The following is a 22,266-nucleotide window of genomic DNA, read 5'->3' on the forward strand; positions in this document are numbered from 1 at the left end:
ACCACAATATTTGCAAAAGGATTAAAAATTAAAAAAAAGAGCAGTGAAGACGTGGTGTGGTGGACAAACCCACGTGTCCTCCTGGGTTTCAGCTTTACTGTCTATGGTATTGCAGTTATTTTCACCAGAGCAGCAAGGGCAGAATGTGTCAGTCAGAAGGAGATTTTTTTTCCAAGGACACATTTGCTTCACTCCTGTGTAACCAGGTTTGTAAGTGGCTTCACTCTCGCTGGCTTTTCAGGTTCCCCCAGAGCTGTTTTCTGCTGAGGCATTGGACAAAGTGATGTATTGCAGGGATTGGATGAGCAAGAGATTGTTGGAGGACGAGGCTATAATGAGCACTCAGAGTGCGACGTAACCGCCACGTTTAGAAAGGAATCCTCCTTCTTTTTGTCCGAAATGAACACTTTTGCAAACCTAGGAATGGGGCAGTTCCCTAGAACACTCCCACTAATGACATAAACTCCCTTTTTGGATCAGGAACCATTTAGAATGCTATAATGAGAAGAAGTTACCTCTTGAGCTATTGAGCAAGACTTTGCCTATATTAATATTTTGTATGAAATGAAAAGACATCTCTTGACATTTGGATGCGCAAAGGATTAGATGTGATCAGAAAAAAATGCAGCATTCGTGAATCAGGAGGGCATTGCTCTGTAGACTCAAACTTAGCACACTCAGCTCTACAGTTGATTCACATGCCCTTCACAAAATCACCAAATGTGTTGGGTTGGAAGGGTGGGAAAGATCATGTTGTTCCAACCCTCTTCCATGGGCAGGAGCACCTCTCACTAGACAAAATTGGTCATAGTTCCATCCAACATTTCCAGGGATGGGGCATCCACAACTTCTCCTCAGCCTGTTCCAGTGCCTCAGCACTCTCACAGTAAAGAATTTCTTCCTAATATCTGATCTAAACCTACTCTCTTTCATGCCTGTTATCCTATCAGGTCACCCACCAGGTGGAGCAGAGATATGGTGGTTCTCCAAGATTTCCATGTACTTTCCTGTGCCTTGCAATCCTCACTTCAGTCTGAAAGCGGACTGATTTAAGTGCTTAGCCAAAACCAAAAATACTCTCTAGGCTGTTCAGACAGACCTGCTGTATTCAGCTCTTGGGACACAGCTTAGTTGGCTTTGATTCCCATTCCATTTTCTGCATCGCACAAGAGCTGGAAAGCAGTTCCAGAGGACAAATGCTGTATGGCTGATATCCCATATGGTTGGCAGTGTTTGAAGCTGAAACCAACAAATTTTAAAAGTCCCGTAACGGAGAATGAAATAATTCACCTGCTTCCTAGACAGCATTCCATGCCTATGGCTTATGATTTCATCTCACACAGAAGGACATAAATGTGCTACATGTACTGGTATCTCATGGTGCTTAGGACATGTCTAGTATCCGCTGTTGAGTGTATAACCCGTACAACAGTTGTAAAAACATCTTTCCAATGTGTACTACTATTTCTCCTCAAGACATGTATGTGATGCTCTAGTCCATCAAACTTGCACAGCCACCGTTGATGTGAAGACAACATAGATTTCAGAATTGCTGTCTGCCCTGCTTGCAGTTGTGAAGTGCCACGGAAGGCTGGCACCTCTGCAAAACATTCAAAATGTATGTACCTGTTGCAGGGAGTTGATAGTGACATCCTGTCGCTGTGCAGCTTTGTGTATGTTTCAGACATGAGGTGGTGGTTGTTTTTTTTTTCTTATCCATGTAGTAGAGAGAAAATAAGATCAAACTTGTATGTCAGCAGGCATGGATTTAATGATTAACTTTTTAATGGCAGATCCTGTCTATCTACGTTCTAGAATATGGCTTGCTGTACGTATCCATGTATTCTATCCTGACTTGCTGTATGTATTCATGTATTTTACGAGTTTCAAGAGCTGATCTGTGAGGTCAGATGTTCAGATGTTTGTACAGACAGGCACAGACCTCAAGGTGTCTGTCTGCATCTTGGTAGTCAGTTTTCTGTCCCTCTGTTTATGTTTGGGTTGTTTGCTGTCTATATCAAAGAGGTGGAAAAATGGAAGAATATTTGACAGAAATCTCTGTGGAATAGACTCAGAAATTCACTTATGAGGGCTAAGCACAAATCTTATCTTTTCCCCTGCCTGCAGCAGTTCCAAGGCTTCAATAATTTTTAATTAAAAGACAAAGGCAGGCTTTAATGACTTTATTAATGGCTCAGCATTAAGTAGTTGTCCAGAGTGTAACTGGCACCTGTTTCAGAGAAGATTTTGGCATTCCACTGTGAAGAACAAACTAGATCATATCCTAGCAGGTGTGGCTTTGCATTTGTTAGCAGGACTAATAATTTGCTATTCTACAAGATGCCCTGTTGCTTGGATTTCCATTAGGACAGAAATATTGTGTAGCTCCTAGAAAAGGATAGCAGAATGAGGCAAATGAGGTAAGGAAAGTGAGAGTTAGATCCACCTTGATATATTGCACATAGCAGAGATGTAACAAAAATACTGATAAAGGTCTGTTAAAATGAACAATTGATTCTGTTCACCCTAATGAAGGAGAATGGCCGAGGGAAAAAAATGTTAAAATAGAGAACAGGACTCTAAAAAAAAAAGGCTGATTTTCAGTGCCTGCTATCACAGAGTGATGGAATATCTCAACTTGTGCTCAGAACGAATTTCATTGCCAGACCAGCTGTGATCGTAGTATCTCCTACAGAATTTCACTCTGCAATGTAAGGAGGAATTTTGCTTTGTAGTTTCTGACAGCCTAGGTATAGCACCTCTAGCACCCACATTTGTGTGGTGGGACATAAATGCACATGTAATGTCTCTTCCCAGTTCCAGTCTGTAAATTTCTCTGAGGTTGTTCCAAGATCAAAACTAGACCATGAGAAAAGCCACCAGTCTAAGATCAGGATCTAAAGAGGACAAACGTGAATCAAAGCAGGAAAAATTAGGAGAAAATGATGCAAAGCAAAGTGATAAGAAATCCTCCTGCTTAAATGAAAGATGTTGGAGTGATAGGTTTTGCATTGGGATAATTTCATTGTAGCAAAACACATTGTGGTCCTGAGAGCAAGACCAGAGAGCAGCAGCAGGGGTGGGTTCCCTTCTGGGCTTTGGGTGGGGCTGCAGCATTCACCCAGCTGAGATGGGGCCAAGACGGCCACCAGCCACTGTGCGCACGAGATCCTCTCTGTTGACAAGCAGCAGGTCAAGGAAGGACAGCATCTTTCTGAGTTGGTTCCCTAAAGCTGTCATCCATGTTTCTTAGGAGTCTTTTGACCTGGGTTGTACCACCTGTGTGATGCTCCCAGTTAGTGTCTGGCAAATTGAAGTCCCCCATAAGGACAAGGGCAGTCGACTTGGATGCCTCCCTTAGTTACTCAAAGAATAATTGATTGGCATCATCGTCCTGTCCATAGGTCTGCAGTGACAGCCACAGTGACATCCACATAATATTTGTTTGCCCCTTGACTCTCACCCAGAGGCTTTTAACTGTGCCTTTGCCAACTGAGAGCTCCCTACATTCCAACCTATTCTATTACATATAGTGGCACCCCCCTGCCTCTTCAGCCCTGCCTTTGCCTCCTGGAGAGCCTGTAACCATCCAACTTCAGTGACAGGACTTGTCCCACCAGGTTTCACTTATGCCAATGATATCAAGTCTCTGGGACTGGGCAAAAGCTTCCAGGTCATCATTGTTTGTTCCTCAAGCTGCCTTAATTGTTACAGAAATGTTTCCACGTGTGGTACTTTGTAGCCAAGACTTGTGCAGCAGATTGAGTGATCCCATTAGTGCTCCTTTCCTCAAGTTTTGGTGCACAATCCCACTGTTCATCACTGGCCAGCCTTGTATTTTCCCTTTCCCCTTTCCAGACTAAATTCTGTCAAATAGCCCTGCTAGCTCCTGTGCTAGAACTCCTTTTCCCTTCTGAGAAAGGCTCATCCTGTCAGGTATCAGTAGACCAGGTATTGAATAGATCATTCCACATTCAAAAAACCCAACATTTTTTTGCTTACACCAGCCTCGGAGCCATGCACTGACCTGATGGATCTGCCTATTCCTCCCAATATAATTGCTTGTTACTGATAGGATCAAGGAAATCACTTCCTGTGTTCCTGATCCATCAACCAATCGTCCCAAGGCCCTGGAGTCTCTGTTGATTGAGTGCACTGCATGGGATGAGTTTGATGGAAAACCTTTATTAGTGAAAGTGTTTTCTTGGGAGAGACATCCTTCTGGGTCTTGTCCAGGCACAGGAGGATCAGCAGCAGCACCAGCACAGGTGAGTTCCTCATTCTTGTCTCCTTGTGCCCCACAAGGTGAGGTGCTGGTTGAGAAGGGCCTGGGCCAGGAGAGCATCTGCTGCACCGGTCCCTCTGCTCAGCTTCCCACAACTGTGTCCTTCAGAAGAGCAGGACACTGCGGATGCTGAAAAGTGGAAGGGAAGGGAGGGTTTGCTGCAGCTCAGGAGCAGGCTCAGTGGGGCAGGCAGGTGTGCCTGGGGCCCCCTGGCCACCTTCTTTGTCATCCAGCCTCTTCCTAACGGAGCTGCACGAGATGTGCAGCAGCGGGGCAGCCTTCAGATCGTTGCTGAGGGGAACCCCTCAGGGGATAAGGCCACTGGATCTGTGCCGAGCTGAACCATGAGCAGGAGGGTTCCCTGTGCTGAACGTGGGCTCTTCCCTCTGGGCTATGGCAGATCTTGCCAACACTCAGCTGTGAGGCCCTGCTTCCTCAAAGGCTCAGGTGCTCTTTGGGAAGCCAGTGTTGCATGCTCTGCCTGTTGGAATTTTAGGAGGAGGTGTTCAGGTTTGCTGAACCTGGCTCCTGCTGGCCAGGGTCTCACCTTTTGCCTGCACGTAACAACTCAAATCCCTCGTTCACTCTAGCGAATGGCAGCGTGTGTGTGATCAGCAAGTCTGAATTGAATTTCTTCTCCAAATAGCTGGAAACTAATTTGGGGAGGCATTCTCTCATCTTCCAGCCTAGAAACAGGAGAAAGCGGCTGCATGAATAATGGGAGAAAGGCTGTTTTGGTAAGGTAGTGTTACAGTGAGGGTCAGGACTGGTGCCAGTCCCTTGTGAGAGACTTTCTGCTCTTTTGGATGAGTGAGGTCCCGTGTGAAAGAAGCAGAGGTTTATTTTCATGTGTAATGCTAATGTTTAATCTGGTGGAAATGCAGTGCTCCTCTTAAGTTGTCTTTTACTTGAAAACCCTCTTTACTATGATTTGTCAACCACCATGAAAAGAAAAGCTGAAATATTTGAAATGTTTTCATAAGTCTTATACCTCCCAGCACAGTCCCCTTCCAAGTACGCCCAGTCAGCAGAAGCATGGGATCAATGGATATCTCTGAACCAGAATCGAGTTCCCCAACCATGACACAGACGCCAGTGCTCATATTGCAGGAAGCCAAGGCAGCAATCTGATGGGACAGAGAGGTGAATTAGAGAGAGCCCTGATGAGTTGGTTAGGAAAGTGTTCTTTTTGTGCAGTCTTCTGCCCCTCCCTGGTAATCTGAAAACACATCCCCCCTTGTGGAGCAGACCTGGAGAGCCTGGGGCCTCTTTTAAGACTTGTACACTGTTTTGTCTCACAACGATGTGCCCAGCAGTGCTGGCAGCAGGCAAGGAACTTCCCATGGTGTCCCAAGAGGAGCCTGTGATGATGTGGGAGGGAGGACAGGTGCTGAAAGTGTCACCTACCATGGTGTCCGCATGCCCGGTGACCTCAAAGGAATAGTCCACGCCATGCCCGGTCATCTCAGTGAGCACCTCCTGGATGGGCTTCTTGAAGTCTCGAGGGTTGATGCAGTCGGTGGCTCCCAGCTCCTTGGCCTTGGCAAACTTGTCCTTGTTGATGTCCACGGCAATGATGCGGGAAGCTCCAGCCTCCTTGCAGCCCATGACAACAGAGAGGCCAACTCCTCCGAGGCCGAAGACGGCACAGGTGGAGCCTGGTTTTACCTGCACAGCATGGGGCCCTGTGAGTCTCCAGTGGGAAGAGGAGCAAGAGGAGGAGGGGAAGGTTTCTTTTGCACAGGATTGATAGGTTTGCAAGGGTGGCCATGGGGTGCTAAACACGCCTGAATACCAACCTTGGCTGTGTTGATGGCGGCCCCGTAGCCTGTGGAAAATCCACAGCCAAACAAGCAGACTTTGTCCAGAGGTGCTGCAGCATCTATCTTGGCAACGGAGTACTCTGGGACCACGGTGTATTCTGCAAAGGTGCTGACCCACATGAAGTGGTGGATCTGCTTCCCTTTGCAAGAGAAGCGGCTGGTCTTGTCAGGCAGCAGGTTTTGTGGTTCAGAGATACTGCGGGGAGATGCAAGTATTCACATTTCTTTGTGTAAAGCACTGATGGGGGTTTCAGACTTTTCATGAAGTCAATCCCATGTAGGTGTAGGGAAAGGGAAAGCAAACTCACTGGCACTTCTGGCAGAAGTTGGATTCGGGATTTAGGCAGAAGCTGCATTTCCCACACTGAGGCACGCAGAGTGGGATGACTTTGTCACCTAGAGGAAAACAACATCCTGTGTTAGAATAGCCCTAAGGGTGCTTTCTCTGTGAGAGCTGATTCCTGGGCATGTGTTTGTGTGTGTGTCAGTTACCTGGTTTCATAGAGGTCACTCCTTCTCCAATGCTTTCCACAATCCCAGCTCCTTCATGGCCAGGGATAACTGGGAATTCTGCATTGGGAAAGCAGCCTTGCAGAAGATGTTCATCTGTGCGACAGATGCCTGTGGCCACGATCTGTTTGGAGAGGAAAGAGTAGATGTCCTTGCTTTTGTCATACTCAGTTTGTGGAAGCAATTTTCACAGGGATGTTATGATGTCCCCTGAGTCAGTGCTGGCACTCCATGGCAGCACGCTGAGCCCAGGCTGGGCTTCCCACTTCTGCTCAGTCTGAATGCTCCATGTGGCTTTCCTCTTCATGGAGCTGGAGGTGAAATTGGAAGGGAGGCCACAGTGTGGGTCCCAGGGGCCTGTCCAGCAGAGCAAAGGCTGGAGGCAGGAATTCCTGTGTGACAGTTTAGGCAAGGACTACTCTGAAAGGGAGCCCCTGGCAACGGTGCATTTGAGTCAAGGCAGCTCCGGACAATTAAATACCCTTGGAGGACACAGATCTCTGAGTTGTATTCAAGGTACAGCCGCAAGAAGAGCAACTCCCACAAGGGAGAAAAAATTATTGAAATGTGTTTTTACCTTGATCCGGACTTCCCCTGCCTTTGGGGGTGCAACTTCCACCTCCTCAACAGAGAGTGGTTTTCCCGGAGCCCAGGCAACAGCAGCTCTGCACCTGATAACCTGGAAGCAACCGAGAGGATTACATTGCATGGGAACATTTGCCTTTAGCACACAATTGGGGGAAGTCATCCTGCAATCACCTGAACCCCAGGTGTTCAAACTTGGTGATCCTCAGCTGCACCTGAGAGCAAGTGATGTTGAATAAACACTGGCCTAGTTTAAGGTCTGAGGAAACCCCATTTGTGGTTTGTCACCCAAAGAGTATCAGGTATAGCCTTGGAAAATTATTGGGTTGTGATAGCTTTTGTGGATTTTTCATAACATCGCCATATGTTACTGGCCAGATTGTGCTCTCATCGGGACTGTGGACCCTACCTAGTGGAAATGTCTATGGAGAGCTTTGATGTCAGCCTTGTAAGACACTGGTCTGAAGGTGAGTGAGAGTGGTTATGGAATTGTCCCCATCTGATTGGCAACTCGATAATTCTTTTCCCTTTACCAAGGTTTGATTTGCGTGTGACATCGCTCAAACCCTTCCCTGTTTAACTGAAAGCAGTTTGTCATCAGCAAAATGTATCTTGCAACTTGAAAAGGGTATTGCCGTGGCCAAGGCTGAGTGGAGGAGGTGAGTGGCTGAAGAGGGCACCACTGAAGAGCCACGTTTGCTGCCAGAGCAGGAGCAGAGAGTGGGATTGAGCAGGAGGGTGCTTTTCAGAGCAACACAATTCCATATTTTGTCTCCTGAGCAGCTGGGCAGGACAGAGGGGGAACGCACTACCTACTGCAGGTATGGACACGTGCAGTTGTCTGAAAGCAGAAGCTGGTGAAACTCACGGGGATTTGGAAGAGCTGGGGGAGTAAGGCTGGAGGAAAGAGGGCATGCAGAGTGGCGTGCAGGCTGAGCCTTTTGCAGAGGATTTTGCCAAGAGCAGGGCACCCAGGAGGGAAAGGGAGATGGGAATTGCGATGTCCTTACTTTTCCCGCAGTGGCCATGTGGTCTTAGCAGAGCTGTGTCCGTCGCTGTGGCAGGCTGGAGGGAAGCTGCCGCTGCCCTGTGTTGCGCTGGTTAATGTGTGTCGGATGCTGGATTCTCAGGAGCTCAGGGAGTGCTGAGGGGAGGAGCTGGATATCGACAGGGAGATGGATGGGGGCTGAAGTCCTCCAGGGAGGCTTTTATCAGTGACCCTGCCCTTGGGCTGTTCTCTGCCCTCCCTGCCTGAAAAGCTCAGAGAGCTCAGAAAGACTTTTTTTCCCTCCAATTGGCTTCTGGCAGGTGTGGAGGGAGGAGATTTGTGGCACTACCTGGGCTTCCTCAGAGTCCCCTTTTTGCCATATTGGACCTGGTGGCCCTTCACACCACAATATTTGCAAAGGGATTAAAAATTAAAAAAAAGAGCAGTGAAGACGTGGTGTGGTGGACAAACCCACGTGTCCTCCTGGGTTTCAGCTTTACTGTCTATGGTATTGCAGTTATTTTCACCAGAGCAGCAAGGGCAGAATGTGTCAGTCAGAAGGAGATTTTTTTTCCAAGGACACATTTGCTTCACTCCTGTGTAACCAGGTTTGTAAGTGGCTTCACTCTCGCTGGCTTTTCAGGTTCCCCCAGAGCTGTTTTCTGCTGAGGCATTGGACAAAGTGATGTATTGCAGGGATTGGATGAGCAAGAGATTGTTGGAGGACGAGGCTATAATGAGCACTCAGAGTGCGACGTAACCGCCACGTTTAGAAAGGAATCCTCCTTCTTTTTGTCTGAAATGAACACTTTTGCAAACCTAGGAATGGGGCAGTTCCCTAGAACACTCCCACTAATGACATAAACTCCCTTTTTGGATCAGGAACCATTTAGAATGCTATAATGAGAAGAAGTTACCTCTTGAGCTATTGAGCAAGACTTTGCCTATATTAATATTTTGTATGAAATGAAAAGACATCTCTTGACATTTGGATGCGCAAAGGATTAGATGTGATCAGAAAAAAATGCAGCATTCGTGAATCAGGAGGGCATTGCTCTGTAGACTCAAACTTAGCACACTCAGCTCTACAGTTGATTCACATGCCCTTCACAAAATCACCAAATGTGTTGGGTTGGAAGGGTGGGAAAGATCATGTTGTTCCAACCCTCTTCCATGGGCAGGAGCACCTCTCACTAGACAAAATTGGTCATAGTTCCATCCAACATTTCCAGGGATGGGGCATCCACAACTTCTCCTCAGCCTGTTCCAGTGCCTCAGCACTCTCACAGTAAAGAATTTCTTCCTAATATCTGATCTAAACCTACTCTCTTTCATGCCTGTTATCCTATCAGGTCACCCACCAGGTGGAGCAGAGATATGGTGGTTCTCCAAGATTTCCATGTACTTTCCTGTGCCTTGCAATCCTCACTTCAGTCTGAAAGCGGACTGATTTAAGTGCTTAGCCAAAACCAAAAATACTCTCTAGGCTGTTCAGACAGACCTGCTGTATTCAGCTCTTGGGACACAGCTTAGTTGGCTTTGATTCCCATTCCATTTTCTGCATCGCACAAGAGCTGGAAAGCAGTTCCAGAGGACAAATGCTGTATGGCTGATATCCCATATGGTTGGCAGTGTTTGAAGCTGAAACCAACAAATTTTAAAAGTCCCGTAACGGAGAATGAAATAATTCACCTGCTTCCTAGACAGCATTCCATGCCTATGGCTTATGATTTCATCTCACACAGAAGGACATAAATGTGCTACATGTACTGGTATCTCATGGTGCTTAGGACATGTCTAGTATCCGCTGTTGAGTGTATAACCCGTACAACAGTTGTAAAAACATCTTTCCAATGTGTACTACTATTTCTCCTCAAGACATGTATGTGATGCTCTAGTCCATCAAACTTGCACAGCCACCGTTGATGTGAAGACAACATAGATTTCAGAATTGCTGTCTGCCCTGCTTGCAGTTGTGAAGTGCCACGGAAGGCTGGCACCTCTGCAAAACATTCAAAATGTATGTACCTGTTGCAGGGAGTTGATAGTGACATCCTGTCGCTGTGCAGCTTTGTGTATGTTTCAGACATGAGGTGGTGGTTGTTTTTTTTTCTTATCCATGTAGTAGAGAGAAAATAAGATCAAACTTGTATGTCAGCAGGCATGGATTTAATGATTAACTTTTTAATGGCAGATCCTGTCTATCTACGTTCTAGAATATGGCTTGCTGTACGTATCCATGTATTCTATCCTGACTTGCTGTATGTATTCATGTATTTTACGAGTTTCAAGAGCTGATCTGTGAGGTCAGATGTTCAGATGTTTGTACAGACAGGCACAGACCTCAAGGTGTCTGTCTGCATCTTGGTAGTCAGTTTTCTGTCCCTCTGTTTATGTTTGGGTTGTTTGCTGTCTATATCAAAGAGGTGGAAAAATGGAAGAATATTTGACAGAAATCTCTGTGGAATAGACTCTGAAATTCACTTATGAGGGCTAAGCACAAATCTTATCTTTTCCCCTGCCTGCAGCAGTTCCAAGGCTTCAATAATTTTTAATTAAAAGACAAAGGCAGGCTTTAATGACTTTATTAATGGCTCAGCATTAAGTAGTTGTCCAGAGTGTAACTGGCACCTGTTTCAGAGAAGATTTTGGCATTCCACTGTGAAGAACAAACTAGATCATATCCTAGCAGGTGTGGCTTTGCATTTGTTAGCAGGACTAATAATTTGCTATTCTACAAGATGCCCTGTTGCTTGGATTTCCATTAGGACAGAAATATTGTGTAGCTCCTAGAAAAGGATAGCAGAATGAGGCAAATGAGGTAAGGAAAGTGAGAGTTAGATCCACCTTGATATATTGCACATAGCAGAGATGTAACAAAAATACTGATAAAGGTCTGTTAAAATGAACAATTGATTCTGTTCACCCTAATGAAGGAGAATGGCCGAGGGAAAAAAATGTTAAAATAGAGAACAGGACTCTAAAAAAAAAAGGCTGATTTTCAGTGCCTGCTATCACAGAATGATGGAATATCTCAACTTGTGCTCAGAACGAATTTCATTGCCAGACCAGCTGTGATCGTAGTATCTCCTACAGAATTTCACTCTGCAATGTAAGGAGGAATTTTGCTTTGTAGTTTCTGACAGCCTAGGTATAGCACCTCTAGCACCCACATTTGTGTGGTGGGACATAAATGCACATGTAATGTCTCTTCCCAGTTCCAGTCTGTAAATTTCTCTGAGGTTGTTCCAAGATCAAAACTAGACCATGAGAAAAGCCACCAGTCTAAGATCAGGATCTAAAGAGGACAAACGTGAATCAAAGCAGGAAAAATTAGGAGAAAATGATGCAAAGCAAAGTGATAAGAAATCCTCCTGCTTAAATGAAAGATGTTGGAGTGACAGGTTTTGCATTGGGATAATTTCATTGTAGCAAAACACATTGTGGTCCTGAGAGCAAGACCAGAGAGCAGCAGCAGGGGTGGGTTCCCTTCTGGGCTTTGGGTGGGGCTGCAGCATTCACCCAGCTGAGATGGGGCCAAGACGGCCACCAGCCACTGTGCGCACGAGATCCTCTCTGTTGACAAGCAGCAGGTCAAGGAAGGACAGCATCTTTCTGAGTTGGTTCCCTAAAGCTGTCATCCATGTTTCTTAGGAGTCTTTTGACCTGGGTTGTACCACCTGTGTGATGCTCCCAGTTAGTGTCTGGCAAATTGAAGTCCCCCATAAGGACAAGGGCAGTCGACTTGGATGCCTCCCTTAGTTACTCAAAGAATAATTGATTGGCATCATCGTCCTGTCCATAGGTCTGCAGTGACAGCCACAGTGACATCCACATAATATTTGTTTGCCCCTTGACTCTCACCCAGAGGCTTTTAACTGTGCCTTTGCCAACTGAGAGCTCCCTACATTCCAACCTATTCTATTACATATAGTGGCACCCCCCTGCCTCTTCAGCCCTGCCTTTGCCTCCTGGAGAGCCTGTAACCATCCAACTTCAGTGACAGGACTTGTCCCACCAGGTTTCACTTATGCCAATGATATCAAGTCTCTGGGACTGGGCAAAAGCTTCCAGGTCATCATTGTTTGTTCCTCAAGCTGCCTTAATTGTTACAGAAATGTTTCCACGTGTGGTACTTTGTAGCCAAGACTTGTGCAGCAGATTGAGTGATCCCATTAGTGCTCCTTTCCTCAAGTTTTGGTGCACAATCCCACTGTTCATCACTGGCCAGCCTTGTATTTTCCCTTTCCCCTTTCCAGACTAAATTCTGTCAAATAGCCCTGCTAGCTCCTGTGCTAGAACTCCTTTTCCCTTCTGAGAAAGGCTCATCCTGTCAGGTATCAGTAGACCAGGTATTGAATAGATCATTCCACATTCAAAAAACCCAACATTTTTTTGCTTACACCAGCCTCGGAGCCATGCATTGACCTGATGGATCTGCCTATTCCTCCCAATATAATTGCTTGTTACTGATAGGATCAAGGAAATCACTTCCTGTGTTCCTGATCCATCAACCAATCGTCCCAAGGCCCTGGAGTCTCTGTTGATTGAGTGCACTGCATGGGATGAGTTTGATGGAAAACCTTTATTAGTGAAAGTGTTTTCTTGGGAGAGACATCCTTCTGGGTCTTGTCCAGGCACAGGAGGATCAGCAGCAGCACCAGCACAGGTGAGTTCCTCATTCTTGTCTCCTTGTGCCCCACAAGGTGAGGTGCTGGTTGAGAAGGGCCTGGGCCAGGAGAGCATCTGCTGCACCGGTCCCTCTGCTCAGCTTCCCACAACTGTGTCCTTCAGAAGAGCAGGACACTGCGGATGCTGAAAAGTGGAAGGGAAGGGAGGGTTTGCTGCAGCTCAGGAGCAGGCTCAGTGGGGCAGGCAGGTGTGCCTGGGGCCCCCTGGCCACCTTCTTTGTCATCCAGCCTCTTCCTAACGGAGCTGCACGAGATGTGCAGCAGCGGGGCAGCCTTCAGATCGTTGCTGAGGGGAACCCCTCAGGGGATAAGGCCACTGGATCTGTGCCGAGCTGAACCATGAGCAGGAGGGTTCCCTGTGCTGAACGTGGGCTCTTCCCTCTGGGCTATGGCAGATCTTGCCAACACTCAGCTGTGAGGCCCTGCTTCCTCAAAGGCTCAGGTGCTCTTTGGGAAGCCAGTGTTGCATGCTCTGCCTGTTGGAATTTTAGGAGGAGGTGTTCAGGTTTGCTGAACCTGGCTCCTGCTGGCCAGGGTCTCACCTTTTGCCTGCACGTAACAACTCAAATCCCTCGTTCACTCTAGCGAATGGCAGCGTGTGTGTGATCAGCAAGTCTGAATTGAATTTCTTCTCCAAATAGCTGGAAACTAATTTGGGGAGGCATTCTCTCATCTTCCAGCCTAGAAACAGGAGAAAGCGGCTGCATGAATAATGGGAGAAAGGCTGTTTTGGTAAGGTAGTGTTACAGTGAGGGTCAGGACTGGTGCCAGTCCCTTGTGAGAGACTTTCTGCTCTTTTGGATGAGTGAGGTCCCGTGTGAAAGAAGCAGAGGTTTATTTTCATGTGTAATGCTAATGTTTAATCTGGTGGAAATGCAGTGCTCCTCTTAAGTTGTCTTTTACTTGAAAACCCTCTTTACTATGATTTGTCAACCACCATGAAAAGAAAAGCTGAAATATTTGAAATGTTTTCATAAGTCTTATACCTCCCAGCACAGTCCCCTTCCAAGTACGCCCAGTCAGCAGAAGCATGGGATCAATGGATATCTCTGAACCAGAATCGAGTTCCCCAACCATGACACAGACGCCAGTGCTCATATTGCAGGAAGCCAAGGCAGCAATCTGATGGGACAGAGAGGTGAATTAGAGAGAGCCCTGATGAGTTGGTTAGGAAAGTGTTCTTTTTGTGCAGTCTTCTGCCCCTCCCTGGTAATCTGAAAACACATCCCCCCTTGTGGAGCAGACCTGGAGAGCCTGGGGCCTCTTTTAAGACTTGTACACTGTTTTGTCTCACAACGATGTGCCCAGCAGTGCTGGCAGCAGGCAAGGAACTTCCCATGGTGTCCCAAGAGGAGCCTGTGATGATGTGGGAGGGAGGACAGGTGCTGAAAGTGTCACCTACCATGGTGTCCGCATGCCCGGTGACCTCAAAGGAATAGTCCACGCCATGCCCGGTCATCTCAGTGAGCACCTCCTGGATGGGCTTCTTGAAGTCTCGAGGGTTGATGCAGTCGGTGGCTCCCAGCTCCTTGGCCTTGGCAAACTTGTCCTTGTTGATGTCCACGGCAATGATGCGGGAAGCTCCAGCCTCCTTGCAGCCCATGACAACAGAGAGGCCAACTCCTCCGAGGCCGAAGACGGCACAGGTGGAGCCTGGTTTTACCTGCACAGCATGGGGCCCTGTGAGTCTCCAGTGGGAAGAGGAGCAAGAGGAGGAGGGGAAGGTTTCTTTTGCACAGGATTGATAGGTTTGCAAGGGTGGCCATGGGGTGCTAAACACGCCTGAATACCAACCTTGGCTGTGTTGATGGCAGCCCCGTAGCCTGTGGAAAATCCACAGCCAAACAAGCAGACTTTGTCCAGAGGTGCTGCAGCATCTATCTTGGCAACGGAGTACTCTGGGACCACGGTGTATTCTGCAAAGGTGCTGACCCACATGAAGTGGTGGATCTGCTTCCCTTTGCAAGAGAAGCGGCTGGTCTTGTCAGGCAGCAGGTTTTGTGGTTCAGAGATACTGCGGGGAGATGCAAGTATTCACATTTCTTTGTGTAAAGCACTGATGGGGGTTTCAGACTTTTCATGAAGTCAATCCCATGTAGGTGTAGGGAAAGGGAAAGCAAACTCACTGGCACTTCTGGCAGAAGTTGGATTCGGGATTTAGGCAGAAGCTGCATTTCCCACACTGAGGCATGCAGAGTGGGATGACTTTGTCTCCTGCAAGAAATTGGATCTCTCTTAGGTGCCTTTTGCTCAGCAGGCCCTAAGGGCATTGCCTGTTGAATCACCCACCCCTCCTGAGCTTTCTGATGGCAGCAACCTACTGTCTTGGGGTGACCTTATGGTGTGTATCCCATATCGCTGCCTATGCCCAGAAATTAGTTTTTGTGCCTTTCTATGCCTCTAAACTGAGCCTGAAAGGGGGAAGGAAAAAACTGAGCAAAACTTTTTCAAAGCATTTTGCAGCTTGTTCAAGGTCACACACAGATAGCAATTGGTTTTCCCAGCTTCGGCAGGGGAGGGAGGAAGCACCCGGCTTGCTGCTCCCCGAACAGCTTTTTGGCCAGTGGTTCAGCTGCTTTTTCTCCGCAGAGAGACTGAGAGTTGAATTTTTCCTTCCCTGGAATTTCGGATTTTTCCCCTTTTCTACTGGACTGCTTGATTGCTTTAACATCAGAGCACATCAGGAGGACTTTCCACCGGGCACAGAGGGCCTGGCCCTGGGCCAAGCCCCAGCTCTGAGTAGACCAAAGGAAGGACTCTAACACTTTCCCAGGTTTTTTTTCCCCACAGTGACAGATTTTTTTTTATTTAGCATTATTTTCCTTTCCTGTGTGTTTGTTAAATAAATAGTTTTATTTCCTTCACTTTCCTTCGAGGAAAATTTTTTTTTTCCCGAACCTGGTGGGGGAGGGGTGGTTGTGCCTTCTCTCAGAGGATATATTTCTAAATTTGTCCAAACTGGAACACCTACCATGAACCCTCTGCTTTCCCTGTGAGGATGAAATGCTCTAGGCCCCACTCGTGTACATGAGGAACAGATTGGGAAAGTGGACATGAGAGTCCAGTGCAATGAGTGTGCAGTCAGGTTTTGAACCACTGACTCAGGAGCAGGGAGAAGTTTCTGAGCACCTGGCAGAGCTTTGAGTCCTGAATCCTGGGTGTGCGTTTGAGTGTGTGGTGGTTACCTGGTTTCACAGAGGTCACTCCTTCTCCAATGCTTTCCACAATCCCAGCTCCTTTGTGGCCTGGGATAACTGGGAATTCCACATTAGGAAAGGAACCTGTCAAAATGTGTTCATCTGTGTGACAGATGCCTGTGGCCACAATCTGTTTGGAGAAGAAAAAGTAAATGGTGGTTTTTAGAAATAGTACAGCCTCTGTTTATCTCAGTTTGTGGAAGGATTTTCCACAGAACTACTCTGGACGGTTAAGGCCCATGGGTGGACACAGATCTCTGAGTTGTATTCAAGGTACAGCCGCAAGAAGAGCAACTCCCACAAGGGAGAAAAAATTATTGAAATGTGTTTTTACCTTGATCCGGACTTCCCCTGCCTTTGGGGGTGCAACTTCCACCTCCTCAACAGAGAGTGGTTTTCCCGGAGCCCAGGCAACAGCAGCTCTGCACCTGATAACCTGGAAGCAACCGAGAGGATTACATTGCATGGGAACATTTGCCTTTAGCACACAATTGGGGGAAGTCATCCTGCAATCACCTGAACCCCAGGTGTTCAAACTTGGTGATCCTCAGCTGCACCTGAGAGCAAGTGATGTTGAATAAACACTGGCCTAGTTTAAGGTCTGAGGAAACCCCATTTGTGGTTTGTCACCCAAAGAGTATCAGGTATAGCCTTGGAAAATTATTGGGTTGTGATAGCTTTTGTGGATTTTTCATAACATCGCCATATGTTACTGGCCAGATTGTGCTCTCATCGGGACTGTGGACCCTACCTAGTGGAAATGTCTATGGAGAGCTTTGATGTCAGCCTTGTAAGACACTGGTCTGAAGGTGAGTGAGAGTGGTTATGGAATTGTCCCCATCTGATTGGCAACTCGATAATTCTTTTCCCTTTACCAAGGTTTGATTTGCGTGTGACATCGCTCAAACCCTTCCCTGTTTAACTGAAAGCAGTTTGTCATCAGCAAAATGTATCTTGCAACTTGAAAAGGGTATTGCCGTGGCCAAGGCTGAGTGGAGGAGGTGAGTGGCTGAAGAGGGCACCACTGAAGAGCCACGTTTGCTGCCAGAGCAGGAGCAGAGAGTGGGATTGAGCAGGAGGGTGCTTTTCAGAGCAACACAATTCCATATTTTGTCTCCTGAGCAGCTGGGCAGGACAGAGGGGGAACGCACTACCTACTGCAGGTATGGACACGTGCAGTTGTCTGAAAGCAGAAGCTGGTGAAACTCACGGGGATTTGGAAGAGCTGGGGGAGTAAGGCTGGAGGAAAGAGGGCATGCAGAGTGGCGTGCAGGCTGAGCCTTTTGCAGAGGATTTTGCCAAGAGCAGGGCACCCAGGAGGGAAAGGGAGATGGGAATTGCGATGTCCTTACTTTTCCCGCAGTGGCCATGTGGTCTTAGCAGAGCTGTGTCCGTCGCTGTGGCAGGCTGGAGGGAAGCTGCCGCTGCCCTGTGTTGCGCTGGTTAATGTGTGTCGGATGCTGGATTCTCAGGAGCTCAGGGAGTGCTGAGGGGAGGAGCTGGATATCGACAGGGAGATGGATGGGGGCTGAAGTCCTCCAGGGAGGCTTTTATCAGTGACCCTGCCCTTGGGCTGTTCTCTGCCCTCCCTGCCTGAAAAGCTCAGAGAGCTCAGAAAGACTTTTTTTCCCTCCAATTGGCTTCTGGCAGGTGTGGAGGGAGGAGATTTGTGGCACTACCTGGGCTTCCTCAGAGTCCCCTTTTTGCCATATTGGACCTGGTGGCCCTTCACACCACAATATTTGCAAAGGGATTAAAAATTAAAAAAAAGAGCAGTGAAGACGTGGTGTGGTGGACAAACCCACGTGTCCTCCTGGGTTTCAGCTTTACTGTCTATGGTATTGCAGTTATTTTCACCAGAGCAGCAAGGGCAGAATGTGTCAGTCAGAAGGAGATTTTTTTTCCAAGGACACATTTGCTTCACTCCTGTGTAACCAGGTTTGTAAGTGGCTTCACTCTCGCTGGCTTTTCAGGTTCCCCCAGAGCTGTTTTCTGCTGAGGCATTGGACAAAGTGATGTATTGCAGGGATTGGATGAGCAAGAGATTGTTGGAGGACGAGGCTATAATGAGCACTCAGAGTGCGACGTAACCGCCACGTTTAGAAAGGAATCCTCCTTCTTTTTGTCCGAAATGAACACTTTTGCAAACCTAGGAATGGGGCAGTTCCCTAGAACACTCCCACTAATGACATAAACTCCCTTTTTGGATCAGGAACCATTTAGAATGCTATAATGAGAAGAAGTTACCTCTTGAGCTATTGAGCAAGACTTTGCCTATATTAATATTTTGTATGAAATGAAAAGACATCTCTTGACATTTGGATGCGCAAAGGATTAGATGTGATCAGAAAAAAATGCAGCATTCGTGAATCAGGAGGGCATTGCTCTGTAGACTCAAACTTAGCACACTCAGCTCTACAGTTGATTCACATGCCCTTCACAAAATCACCAAATGTGTTGGGTTGGAAGGGTGGGAAAGATCATGTTGTTCCAACCCTCTTCCATGGGCAGGAGCACCTCTCACTAGACAAAATTGGTCATAGTTCCATCCAACATTTCCAGGGATGGGGCATCCACAACTTCTCCTCAGCCTGTTCCAGTGCCTCAGCACTCTCACAGTAAAGAATTTCTTCCTAATATCTGATCTAAACCTACTCTCTTTCATGCCTGTTATCCTATCAGGTCACCCACCAGGTGGAGCAGAGATATGGTGGTTCTCCAAGATTTCCATGTACTTTCCTGTGCCTTGCAATCCTCACTTCAGTCTGAAAGCGGACTGATTTAAGTGCTTAGCCAAAACCAAAAATACTCTCTAGGCTGTTCAGACAGACCTGCTGTATTCAGCTCTTGGGACACAGCTTAGTTGGCTTTGATTCCCATTCCATTTTCTGCATCGCACAAGAGCTGGAAAGCAGTTCCAGAGGACAAATGCTGTATGGCTGATATCCCATATGGCTGGCAGTGTTTGAAGCTGAAACCAACAAATTTTAAAAGTCCCGTAACGGAGAATGAAATAATTCACCTGCTTCCTAGACAGCATTCCATGCCTATGGCTTATGATTTCATCTCACACAGAAGGACATAAATGTGCTACATGTACTGGTATCTCATGGTGCTTAGGACATGTCTAGTATCCGCTGTTGAGTGTATAACCCGTACAACAGTTGTAAAAACATCTTTCCAATGTGTACTACTATTTCTCCTCAAGACATGTATGTGATGCTCTAGTCCATCAAACTTGCACAGCCACCGTTGATGTGAAGACAACATAGATTTCAGAATTGCTGTCTGCCCTGCTTGCAGTTGTGAAGTGCCACGGAAGGCTGGCACCTCTGCAAAACATTCAAAATGTATGTACCTGTTGCAGGGAGTTGATAGTGACATCCTGTCGCTGTGCAGCTTTGTGTATGTTTCAGACATGAGGTGGTGGTTGTTTTTTTTTTCTTATCCATGTAGTAGAGAGAAAATAAGATCAAACTTGTATGTCAGCAGGCATGGATTTAATGATTAACTTTTTAATGGCAGATCCTGTCTATCTACGTTCTAGAATATGGCTTGCTGTACGTATCCATGTATTCTATCCTGACTTGCTGTATGTATTCATGTATTTTACGAGTTTCAAGAGCTGATCTGTGAGGTCAGATGTTCAGATGTTTGTACAGACAGGCACAGACCTCAAGGTGTCTGTCTGCATCTTGGTAGTCAGTTTTCTGTCCCTCTGTTTATGTTTGGGTTGTTTGCTGTCTATATCAAAGAGGTGGAAAAATGGAAGAATATTTGACAGAAATCTCTGTGGAATAGACTCTGAAATTCACTTATGAGGGCTAAGCACAAATCTTATCTTTTCCCCTGCCTGCAGCAGTTCCAAGGCTTCAATAATTTTTAATTAAAAGACAAAGGCAGGCTTTAATGACTTTATTAATGGCTCAGCATTAAGTAGTTGTCCAGAGTGTAACTGGCACCTGTTTCAGAGAAGATTTTGGCATTCCACTGTGAAGAACAAACTAGATCATATCCTAGCAGGTGTGGCTTTGCATTTGTTAGCAGGACTAATAATTTGCTATTCTACAAGATGCCCTGTTGCTTGGATTTCCATTAGGACAGAAATATTGTGTAGCTCCTAGAAAAGGATAGCAGAATGAGGCAAATGAGGTAAGGAAAGTGAGAGTTAGATCCACCTTGATATATTGCACATAGCAGAGATGTAACAAAAATACTGATAAAGGTCTGTTAAAATGAACAATTGATTCTGTTCACCCTAATGAAGGAGAATGGCCGAGGGAAAAAAATGTTAAAATAGAGAACAGGACTCTAAAAAAAAAAGGCTGATTTTCAGTGCCTGCTATCACAGAGTGATGGAATATCTCAACTTGTGCTCAGAACGAATTTCATTGCCAGACCAGCTGTGATCGTAGTATCTCCTACAGAATTTCACTCTGCAATGTAAGGAGGAATTTTGCTTTGTAGTTTCTGACAGCCTAGGTATAGCACCTCTAGCACCCACATTTGTGTGGTGGGACATAAATGCACATGTAATGTCTCTTCCCAGTTCCAGTCTGTAAATTTCTCTGAGGTTGTTCCAAGATCAAAACTAGACCATGAGAAAAGCCACCAGTCTAAGATCAGGATCTAAAGAGGACAAACGTGAATCAAAGCAGGAAAAATTAGGAGAAAATGATGCAAAGCAAAGTGATAAGAAATCCTCCTGCTTAAATGAAAGATGTTGGAGTGACAGGTTTTGCATTGGGATAATTTCATTGTAGCAAAACACATTGTGGTCCTGAGAGCAAGACCAGAGAGCAGCAGCAGGGGTGGGTTCCCTTCTGGGCTTTGGGTGGGGCTGCAGCATTCACCCAGCTGAGATGGGGCCAAGACGGCCACCAGCCACTGTGCGCACGAGATCCTCTCTGTTGACAAGCAGCAGGTCAAGGAAGGACAGCATCTTTCTGAGTTGGTTCCCTAAAGCTGTCATCCATGTTTCTTAGGAGTCTTTTGACCTGGGTTGTACCACCTGTGTGATGCTCCCAGTTAGTGTCTGGCAAATTGAAGTCCCCCATAAGGACAAGGGCAGTCGACTTGGATGCCTCCCTTAGTTACTCAAAGAATAATTGATTGGCATCATCGTCCTGTCCATAGGTCTGCAGTGACAGCCACAGTGACATCCACATAATATTTGTTTGCCCCTTGACTTGTTGCAGTGGGGATCCTGCAACACGCATATATCAAACCAGGAGTCCCGTGGAAAGGAAATATATATATGGACAGACAGATTCTTGATAGCTGTTTCAGAGATGTTTATTTCTCCAGCCGCATGGCCGGAGCTCTGCCCAGGAACTGTTCCAGTCACGGGACCAAGGGTCCTTCTGCCCGCGCAGGGAACACAAACCAACCAATGGGAACGAGGCTGAGCAGGGGCAGGGAAACCCCGTGTCTGTGCCCTCAGGGCCCCTCTCCCAGGGCTACACGGCAGGGGAGGGACCCCAACACCTCACCCGTTTTATTTTAATAAAAGGAGAATGAAAACAACTGGATAAACATAACAAGAACAGATTCAAAACAAAACAAGCCACCCTCCTGAGTCTTTAAATGTCCAAACAGATTCTCTGGAACATCTTAGGGCTGACAGAAGGGAGACAGAATTCTCTGAGCATGCTTTGTGGGGAAACTGAGGCAGGAGAGGGTTTAACTTCTTCCCTCCCCCTTTTCATCCCCCACTCGGCATTGGAAAGGGATTTTTGGGGAAACAATTGGCAAAAGCATGGTTTTGTGAGGGAAACCATGGATGAAAAAACGGATTGGGAATACACTGGGGGTAATAGGACATAGGGTAAAAGGGAAAGGTGGGATTAGGAAAGGGAAACTGTAGGGGGGGCTTACAATAGAGATACTGTCTAACATGACTACGATTTTTTGCATATATACTGCCTTTTACAGGAACACCATCAGGCCCAGTGACCTGCGATGCTTGTAACCCTTTTCTCCCTAGTACAATATTAAATTCCACCACCTCTCCATCTCCCAAGCTTGGGATGCATTTTTTAGGGTTATTCTTTTTAATAGCAGTTCTATGCACGAATATGTCTTGCTGGTTGTCACACCTTGTTATAAAACCATAATTTTGCTTAACATTATACCATTTTACTATCCCTAAGGTCTTAGTTGCTATGATCTTTTCCTTTTTCCGAGT

At 46.6% G+C, this 22,266-nt stretch overlaps 2 protein-coding genes across 2 annotated transcripts; both read right to left on the minus strand.

Moving 5' to 3' along the window:
- Positions 1–4,165: 4,165 nt before the first annotated feature.
- On the minus strand, positions 4,166–8,394 carry LOC125326828 (alcohol dehydrogenase 1). Its single transcript, XM_048305361.1, has 9 exons — positions 8,214–8,394; positions 7,196–7,297; positions 6,601–6,742; positions 6,417–6,504; positions 6,085–6,304; positions 5,693–5,953; positions 5,277–5,412; positions 4,833–4,971; positions 4,166–4,414 (listed from the first exon to the last, which is right to left on the minus strand). Exons 1-9 carry the CDS (start codon positions 8,229–8,231, stop codon positions 4,390–4,392), a joined length of 1,131 nt encoding a protein of 376 aa, XP_048161318.1. The 5' UTR covers positions 8,232–8,394; the 3' UTR covers positions 4,166–4,389.
- Positions 8,395–12,757: 4,363 nt separating this feature from the next.
- On the minus strand, positions 12,758–17,612 carry LOC125326797 (alcohol dehydrogenase 1-like). The gene is made up of 9 exons (XM_048305263.1): positions 17,432–17,612; positions 16,414–16,515; positions 16,068–16,209; positions 15,009–15,096; positions 14,677–14,896; positions 14,285–14,545; positions 13,869–14,004; positions 13,425–13,563; positions 12,758–13,006 (listed from the first exon to the last, which is right to left on the minus strand). Exons 1-9 carry the CDS (start codon positions 17,447–17,449, stop codon positions 12,982–12,984), a joined length of 1,131 nt encoding a protein of 376 aa, XP_048161220.1. The 5' UTR covers positions 17,450–17,612; the 3' UTR covers positions 12,758–12,981.
- Between the last annotated feature and the right edge of the window lie 4,654 nt (positions 17,613–22,266).

Source organism: Corvus hawaiiensis, chromosome 5 (genome assembly GCF_020740725.1).
Source record: "Corvus hawaiiensis isolate bCorHaw1 chromosome 5, bCorHaw1.pri.cur, whole genome shotgun sequence".
NCBI lineage: Eukaryota > Metazoa > Chordata > Aves > Passeriformes > Corvidae > Corvus > Corvus hawaiiensis.

What these genes read in the sequence shown, in the direction of transcription:
- LOC125326828 (XM_048305361.1), bottom strand. An exon ending in AGTGACCTCTATGAAACCAG is followed by an intron (nt 6,505 to 6,600) that starts GTAACTGACACA and finishes GTTTTCCTCTAG; the next exon opens with GTGACAAAGTCATCCCACTC. An exon ending in TTGTTACGTGCAGGCAAAAG is followed by an intron (nt 4,415 to 4,832) that starts GTGAGACCCTGG and finishes TCCACTTTTCAG; the next exon opens with CATCCGCAGTGTCCTGCTCT.
- LOC125326797 (XM_048305263.1), bottom strand. An exon ending in CAGGGGAAGTCCGGATCAAG is followed by an intron (nt 16,210 to 16,413) that starts GTAAAAACACAT and finishes TTCTCCAAACAG; the next exon opens with ATTGTGGCCACAGGCATCTG. An exon ending in AACTTCTGCCAGAAGTGCCA is followed by an intron (nt 14,897 to 15,008) that starts GTGAGTTTGCTT and finishes ATCTCCCCGCAG; the next exon opens with TATCTCTGAACCACAAAACC.